Source organism: Octopus sinensis, linkage group LG6, assembly GCF_006345805.1.
Source record: "Octopus sinensis linkage group LG6, ASM634580v1, whole genome shotgun sequence".
Taxonomy (NCBI): domain Eukaryota; kingdom Metazoa; phylum Mollusca; class Cephalopoda; order Octopoda; family Octopodidae; genus Octopus; species Octopus sinensis.
The window spans coordinates 32,267,886-32,277,885 of NC_043002.1; the positions used below are offsets into that span (position 1 = coordinate 32,267,886).

Consider the following 10,000-nt stretch of genomic DNA (forward strand, 5'->3'; position numbering starts at 1 on the left):
ACCCTCACAGCTGAACGATAGCAGCATGTCTGGAAGTCTATAGCCATAGGCAAAGGGAGATAATACAGATTTTCCCCCAATGTATTTTAAAGAGGTCATAGGCCAACAGGTCTTGGTGTATGACGATACGCCATAAAGTTAAGCCCTATATGGACGGGAAACCCAGGGTGACGCCATAATCCGGCCTTAACCAGGAAAATGTATAGACTGCTTTACTTCTTAGAGTGTGTCTCTCCGGATTTAAGTTTCTCTAAAAAGATTATATATATTTATATATATATATATATATATGTATGTATGTATGTATGTATATGTATATGCAAATAATTAGAAATTTGAGAAGACTACAATTAACAAACACATCGATTGGACAACGTTTATAGCTTATTTTTTAATACAAAGCCTGACATCAGAAAATAGGTGACGACACCTATTTTCTTATGTCATGTTTTCTATTGAAAATAACCTATAAATTTGGTCCAATCGATGTGCTTGTTAATCTGTGGTTTTCTCTATTTTCTAATTATTTGCATTGGATCCTGATAAACTCTTGTTTATCCTGTCATTACCTGCACTCTACTTGTATTGTGTGCCTGCACACCAACGCCCGGGGATAATACAGGTAATGGATACAGATAGTATATGCGGATATTTCATCCCTTAGTCGGTTACTATAACCGCTAACTCTGTTTACAGACACACACAGAGACACACACATACACATATTTTGATTATCATTCGATATTTTGAAAAATATATGCATTCAATTACAGAGAAATACCTCTCAGCTCATTTAGCCTAGAGCAAAAGCAAAGTGACAATAACTGGCATTACTGCACTATATCCTCGGTTTTTGCATCAATTCCAACGGTAAGGGCACCGAAGTAACCGGGTATTTTTGCCTTGTGCTCAAGCAGGTCTCGAATGATAACATATTTGCTCCGGTGTTCATCACACAGTTGGAAATTTTTATCTAAATTATGTTAAGGCATATCACCAATTAAATTTGTAAATCCATGATTGCTTTAACCAGCTAATACGGTATGTTTTATACATTGGTATATAAAATACGCATACATTTTACGACTGATAGCTAGAAACAGGTGACCTAATTCCGTATACCTTTCGCACTGATCAAATACCCTCTTCTCTCTTTCGTTTTTTTTTTTGCGTACTTTTTTCTCTTCTTTTCCTTTGGCAGATGATTTTTGGGCTCTGGGAGAAGATAGCATGTCAATGGTGGTTCACTCTATTTCATATCAATCAATTGATCGATTGATTCAATTGAACCATTAACGTATATGCATATGTGGACACAGGACGTCACGAAACGTGTACGACAAAAAATACGAGATAAGAGTACATGGAATATGAACAATTTTTCGAACATCGAAAGACACAAATGGAAAACAAGACAAACAATATAAAGAACGACTATTTATCAGCTGTTGGCTTTTTTCTACTCTCGTATTTCGATCATTTCATAGCAAGATACGCCTTCGATAAAATAGTTACTCCCGCAAAGCAAATTAAATATGATTTGGGATTTTGCGGAGGGTTAAAATTGGTAACACAAACAGAACAGTGAAAACAAACAGGAAGGGCTGCTAAGCGTAAACGGGGTTGTGGTGGCGAACGCGTAAATCAAGCTTGGACAGGAGACAGACAAGAACACGTCTTCCTTGATCTAGCTACAACGGAGAGAAAGAAAGAAACACAAGTTAGGCGAAGAAAGAAAGATGGTCAATAGTCACGTGAGAGCCACGTTGTAAATAAGCAAAAATGCAGATCAACGGGGCTCATATTTTGATGATTATCATTTAATGTTGATTAATAAATTAATAATTTTGAAAAATATATACATTGCAATACTGAAAAAGAGCATTTAATCCTTCATTATCATTGTCAAAATACGACTCGGCTCATTTAGCCTAGAGGAAAAGTAAACAGATGATAATTGATATTACCGCACTATATCCTCGGTTTTTCCAAAAATTCCAGTGGTAAGGGCACCGAAGTAACCGGGTATTCCTGTTTTGTGTGCAAGCAGGTCCCGAATATTAACATATTTGCTCCGATGTTCATCACACAGTTGGAAATCTTTACCTAATATCTCTTGGACTGGTGTGTCCCATGTCAAACTGTAAGAAAAGAAAAAAATCATATTTACATCACTCTAATAGCCATATTATTATATTATCATAAATTGCAACTGTACTTCATTATAATTCAAGGAAACGAATGATGTTTTATATCTATAAGTGTTTTATTTGACGCCGGTTAACAAAATGGATAGGTTCCGAAACATTTAGATGCCAAGTGAGTTAGTTTGAGTTAAGTATTCCAGATTTCCCTAAAGCGGAACAACTAGGGTCGATTCATTCTATTTGTGTGTCTGATGAAGACATACATTTATAACAGCGGTTATATGCTGAATTGCTGTGCATTGTTACAAATAATTCAGAGGATTGTGCTTTATGTGTTGAAGAGGAAAAACAAGGGCAACGATCCTGATGTTTGACTGCCATAGGCAGAGGAACGAGAAAGAGAGAAAGTGAGGGAGGAGAGAGAGGGAGAGAGAGTGATGGGGAGAAGAGAAACCAGCCTGTTGCAAAACTGAAAGTAGACTTGGATGATATAATCCTAGATACATAATAAATTTTAACTCTGCATCGAACGTCTAGATTATTTTGGCCAGATCCTCTCACGTTTTAATGTGAACGAGTATAAAAGAGACATACCCCGCTGGATAGAACCCCATTCTCCCACGAAGGTACCACCCGGCTTAGTACTAATTTCAAACAAATACAGTGGGATAATATGAATTAAAATGCCTTATTGAAGAGAATGAACAGCTTGGTGAGAGGAAACGAACCTATAGCTTTTCGATGATGTAACAGACCTGCAGTGATACACAGTGTATCTCACTGTATGCATAAAAAGGAATGTTTTATCAACTTACTACTGAACATAAGTCGAAACAAATTGTTGGCTTCATATGTCATTTTGAAGAGTTGCTGTTATCTTATATCTTTTTTATAGTATATTATATTATAACGTAAATAAATTATCTCTCTATTTATTTTAATATTATACACACACACACATAAGTATATCATACTAAAACTCAAAGTTTGTCTGTTTTCCTACATTCCTTTTTTAAGATGATAAACATTACAAATAAAGTGGTCATGTTCCCCTTTAAAGAAAAAAAAATCAAGTATAGAAAATGTATCTATCTATCTATCTATCTATCTATCTATCTATCTATCTATCTATCTATCTATATATATATATATATATATATATATATATATATAGATATATATATATATATATATATATATATATATATATATATATATATATATATATATATATGTATATATATATATATATATATATATATTATATATATATATATATATAGTATATATATATATATATAGAGAGAGAGAGAGAGAAAGATGGAATCTGTTTGTTCGCTGAAACGTCCGACCTATTTCTTTGTTGCTTCTAGTCGTATCTTTTCTGTACTCTGTCATTCACCAGCGGCAATACTGGAGCAATGCTTTGAAGGTCATTTTGTCAATTATATTGAAAGCAGCTTTTATATGTCTGGCAATGGGTTATCTTTGCTTGTCCAATCTCAATATTGCGTGTTTTATATGAAGTACCACAAAACGACACCAGTTTACACTAGCAGGCATACTCAGACACATATATCATACGCATGCAAAGCGGCGAGCTGGCAGAACCGTTAGCACGCCGGACGAAATGAGTAGCCGTATTTCGTCTGCCGTTACGTTCTGAGTTCAAATTCCGCCGAGGTCGACTTTGCCTTTCATCCTTTCGGGGTCGATAAATTAAGTACCAGCTACGCACTGGGATCGATACAATCGACTTAATCCGTGTGTCTGTCCTTGTTTGTCTCCTCTACGTTTAGCCCCTTGTGGGCAATATAGAAATAAGAAATTCTAAACAAGTATTAATGTTTGTCCCCTCTATGTTTAGCCCCTTGTGGGTAATAAACAAACATATATCATATGCATGCACGCACCGATACACACAGGTCTGTGTGTACACATATATGTGTGTGTGTATATATACATATATATATTTATACATACATGTATGCGCATAGGCACACACTTACACATACTCACATTCACTCTCACACAAACACACAGACATAGGCACACATTTATGTAGTATGGCATTCCACATATTATCAGCATACGAAATTCTTTTCCAGAGCATTGGGCAACTTAAGGTTAAGTATATGACCCTTGCCCACATTGCAGGACAGCGATAACGAGGCTCTTCGGTTTAGAAGAGAATTTCTCATTTACACAACTATTTATGCACTATTCTTTTAACGTTCTAAGTTCAAATCCCACTGACGATCACCTTATTGCTGGCCTTCCCCTTAAGACAGAAACAAAATTTGTTCTGACTCTTCAGCGAAGATTAAATTAACATTATTTCTGCGCGGATGTGTGTCTGTGAACGAAGTGTGAGATAGAAAAAGCGTTAACATGCCAGACCAAATTCTTAGCGGCATTTCGTCTATCTTTTTGTTCCGAGCTGAAATTCTGCTGAGATCTACATTACCCTCCATACTTCCGGAAGCGATAAGATAATTACCATTCAAAATACTGTACTGGAGTCGATGTAATTGACTTCCCCCACCCCACCAAAAACTGATAGCCCTGAGCTAAAAATTTGTAATCATTATTTTGTGTGTGTGTATATATATATATATATATGTGTGTGTGTGTGTGTGGTGTGTGTGTGTGTATGGTGTGTGTGTGTGTGTGTGTGTGTGTGTGTGTGTATGTGTGTGTAAGTGTAAGCACAATGATCTGGAAAAATCTTAAGGTAGGCGAAAAAATTGGCTGGCGTCATTGAGTTTCAGCAATTTGTATTTTGAGTTCAAAACCTGCCAAACTTCCCGAATCGATGATATAGTGAATCAGTCAAGTTCTGGGAGTGATTGAATTGGTTTCTTCTTCCAGTCAATGTTAAGGCGCAGTAAGTTTTATTACGGACAACAATTGTAGCAGAAGTACTTCACTAGTAGTGAGTAAAGATAATATTCTGTTTTCTGCCTCAATCAGTGTCTAGTATGACAGTCGTCCTAATGTAATATAAACCGTTTAGAGTTAAGTTCATTCACACGCATAGCTGCCCTTTATAACATTTACATATTTCGTGTAGTCTTTTCGGATTCATTAATGTCCTACGAATTTCATTCCAAACACTTTATTAAATCATGGATTAATCTCATTCTGTTTTTCACAACAGAGATAGTTATATCTTTCACTGTATGTGATACCACGAACTTGTTACGCTTCAACCAAACCATAAATAGTTTGAATGAAACCTGGATAGAAGAAGAGTGCTTACTCGGAACGTAAAAGAGTTTTGCTTTTCTTCCTACTTCTTCTTATTTTCTGAGCGGAAACGTAGTATAATATCTTCCCTTCCTCTTCATATCATGGCTTTTGCACATCACACACACACACACATCTGTATGTGTGTGTGTGTGTGAGTTTGCGTGTATGTATGTACGTATGAATATGTATATGTGTATATATATATATATGAACGCATGAATATATATGTGTATGTGTGCGTGTGTGTGTGTGTGCGTGCGTGTGCACTATGATAGGTCGGTAGCCACTACACACAGTTTTTTCTCTCCTTGTTTGTCTCCTAGTTTCTTTCTATGTTCCTTTCTGTGGAAGAGCGTAGGCTCGAAACGTAAAAGACTTTTTCAATTCCCGAGCGTTATACTAATACATCCGTTTGTTTTCTACACGACCTGTCTTCGTCTTTTCTTTTTCGTGAATTCGCCCTATATATATATATATATATATGTATATTTAAAGGCCCTTTAAATATACACATGTATTAGAATTTTCTCTGATTTTTCAGATTTTTGTATGCTAGGCTACTGGTTTTAAATTGATATTAATTAAGTTAATATTCAATTTATCTCCCTCATTATTTAATATATATATATATAGAAAGAGAGAGAGAGAAAGATAGATAGATAGATAATAGATAGATAGATAGATAGATATAGATAGATAGATATAGATAGATAGATAATAGATAGATAGATAGATAATAGATAGATAGATAGATAGATAGATAGATAGATAGATATAGATAGATAGATAGATAGATAGATAGATGATAGGTGTGTTTAGATATGTTTGCGTATGTTAGCATGTGTTTGGATACCGCTTTTGTATATAATCATATTGGTGACGCGTGTGAAAGTTTCTCGTGTTGGACTCTGTTTCTAAGCTAGGATATGTTTGTATTTATATGTTTGTGTGATTCATTATATGTGCATATTGTAGCCTAAACACGCATGTTGATATTTTTGTGTGGGTGTCGGACATTATATGGCTATTTGCATCTGAAGTAACTGCGTGTGTTCGGTGAAAGATTCCTAGCAATGTTCATTAATTCATAAAATCGATGACTGCCGAAATAGATTTCATGAATGGCAGTACGGTTGGATATGAATGGCATGTTTTCAACAGGTAATTTGATAAAGAAAGAAGAGCATTGCGCTGATTGTGTTAACAGACCGCCCAGCAAATGTTTCCCTCACTACTTTCTTTAGCAATGCTTTCTCTCTCACACACAGAGGCACAGATAAGTTTATATATATATATATATAATATATATATATATATATAGAAGAGAGAGAGAGAAAGATAGATAGATAGGTAGATAGAGATAGATAGATAGATAGATAGATAGATAGATAGATAGATAGATAGATAGATAGATAGATGATAGGTGTGTTTAGATATGTTTGCGTATGTTAGCATGTGTTTGGATACCGCTTTTGTATATAATCATATTGGTGACGCGTGTGAAAGTTTCTCGTGTTGGACTCTGTTTCTAAGCTAGGATATGTTTGTATTTATATGTTTGTGTGATTCATTATATGTGCATATTGTAGCCTAAACACGCATGTTGATATTTTTGTGTGGGTGTCGGACATTATATGGCTATTTGCATCTGAAGTAACTGCGTGTGTTCGGTGAAAGATTCCTAGCAATGTTCATTAATTCATAAAATCGATGACTGCCGAAATAGATTTCATGAATGGCAGTACGGTTGGATATGAATGGCATGTTTTCAACAGGTAATTTGATAAAGAAAGAAGAGCATTGCGCTGATTGTGTTAACAGACCGCCCAGCAAATGTTTCCCTCACTACTTTCTTTAGCAATGCTTTCTCTCTCACACACAGAGGCACAGATAAGTTTATATATATATATATATATATATATGTGTGTGTGTGTGTGTGTGTGTGTGTTGTGTGTGTGTGTGTGTCTGAGTGTCTGTGTGTGTGTGTCTGTGTGTGTAAACACACATAAGCACAACGTAAATATATATATACATATATATATATGTATGTGCATATATGTATGTAATATATATATATATATATATAGGGAGAGAGAGAGAGAGAGTTAGACGGATAGATAGTAGATAGATAGATAGATAGATAGATAGATAGAAGATAGATAGATAGATATAGATAGATAGATAGTAGATAGATAGATAGATAGAGATAGATAGATAGATAGATAGATAGATAGATAGATAGATAGATAGATAGATAGATAGATAGATAGATAGATAGATAGATAGATAGACAAGCAGATATAAAGTTGCCTAGCCGTCTCTTGCATCCAAGTATAATCAAACAGTTCGTACCGTATATTCGGTAATTGTTTTTGTTCCGATGTTCAAAAGAATTCTCAATCTCCCCTTGAAACAATACAAAAGTCTGGTTGGGAAGCTGTGTAACAGATCCCCAAGCTTATGGTCGTGTATAAAAACTACACATATAGAATTTGTAGTTCCTCGAATAAAGAACCACAAATATCCTTCTCACCTTCCGTTTTAACTCGTACCAGGAAACCTACGCTTAAATTCTCGAAGCAAAACCCAAAGCCTCATATACAAATAACTTCGTCGTCAGTCTCAGAATTATCCAGTGATCGATGCAAAAGTACATGAATCAAATATATAGCACCTAGAAATATTGTTTAAAATCATGATATTAAAAATTTCTACCATCTGATTTTTGCTAATAACGTCTGAGAACAGCACGCGCATCCAAAGAACGTACTCAACGACATAAACTATTGCATACTCAGAATAAACATCCACCGCATACAGAAAGGATATGGCAAAGAAGGCAAAACATGGCACAGACACATTTAGAGCAGCCAGTTCTATGTTAGCAACAGAGAAACTACGTCGGTTATGGTGCTATCATGCTCACTTCCTTTGATATAGAAATTACCAGAAACATAAACACAAAGTTTGGGCTATTTTGGTATGTATTTCGATTCTAACAGGAACTAATCATCGTTTCTGAAATGTATTTTTACAAAGTGTAGGATATTTATTTTAATATACCATAGCGGCGGTGCATCAGCATGGCCGCAGCTCTGAGCTGAAACTAGAGAAAAAAAAATAACTGTATAACATAAACTCCATACTTAATCCATACTAAATTATGCTAACTTTGTCGTCCTGTAACCAACCAGCAAGACACAGAAAACTATAATGAACTGTATAAAACACGAAGCCATCGTATAGAACAGATTTATTGACAACATACACTCGAAAACAAAATAGTAAAGTGGAAAGACAATGTTGGAACATAAGGTGCACAGTTTCTGGTGCAGAAAACTTTCGCTCTTACCGCCCCATTGTGCTTGATGAAAAAAATGTTAATGAAGATGAAACACGATACACAAACAAATGTAGAACATCCGAGAACACTTCTACACATGAATCTCCCTTAAATCGCTTCTCATTTTATTGTATTGTGAACACTTGAAGATGCGGTCTAAAATTTCCTATATATATCAGGAAAAGGCAATACGCTTTTGATATATATTATATATATATATATATATATAAATAGAAATATTAAAATTACTAAGTCTCTCTAAAAGAGATCACGGCAGCGTTCCTGGAAAATAATAGTTATCGCCATACTAATATGGCATTCTTATAAAAATAAGAATAAAGCTGTCCGCTTATTAGCTCCATGAGGCCATCGCCTTAAGTTAGCTATTTGATACACAAACTGTATCCATATAACCTTCGAAAAAGGGAGGTCAGTCGCTCCACACTACTTGACGACAGCTACAGACGCGTTTCGGGGTATTGCCCCTTTTCAATGTAGCGTAGTCAGACCAGTAGGTGTCGCTTCTGACAATCTCTGTTCGAAGTTTTATTTACCTAGTTTCAGTGGAATACATCCACTTGTTTTCAATAATAGAAATATTAAAATTACTAAGTCTCTCTAAAAGAGATCACGGCAGCGTTCTTGGAAAAAAATAGTTATCGCCATACTAATAAGCGGACAGCTTTATTCTTATTTTTATAAGAATGCCATATTAGTATGGCGATAACTATTATTTTCCAGGAACGCTGCCGTGATCTCTTTTAGAGAGACTTAGTAATTTAATATTTCTATTATTGAAAACAAGTGATGTATTCCACTGAAACTAGGTAAATAAAACCTTCGAACAGAGATTGTCAGAAGCGACACCTACTGGTCTGACTACGCTACATTGAAAAGGGGCAATACCCCGAAACGCGTCTGTAGCTGTCGGTCAAGTAGTGTGGAGCGAACTGACCTCCCTTGTTCGAAGGTTATATGGATACAGTTTGTGTATCAAATAGCTAACTTAAGGCGATGGCCTCATGGAGCTAATAAGCGGACAGCTTTATTCTTATTTTTATAAGAAGCCATATAGTATGGCGATAACTATTATTTCCAGGAACGCTGCCGTGATTCTTTTAGAGAGACTTAGTAATTTAATATTTCTATTATGAAAACAAGTGGATGTATTCCACTGACACTAGGTAATAAAACCTTCGAACAGAGATTGTCAGAAGCGACACCTACTGGTCTGACTACGCTACATTGAAAAGGGGCA

The 10,000-nt window shown here is 35.3% G+C and overlaps 1 protein-coding gene across 1 annotated transcript in view; it reads right to left on the reverse strand.

Moving 5' to 3' along the window:
• The window catches only part of LOC115213194, a 74,311-nt gene that overhangs the window by 46,173 nt on the left and 18,138 nt on the right, over nucleotides 1–10,000 (reverse strand). Inside the window, exon 2 of the mRNA XM_036503805.1 lies at nucleotides 1,968–2,141. Within this exon, the coding sequence (XP_036359698.1) occupies nucleotides 1,968–2,141 (174 nt within the window). The remainder of the gene's footprint in view (nucleotides 1–1,967; nucleotides 2,142–10,000) is intronic.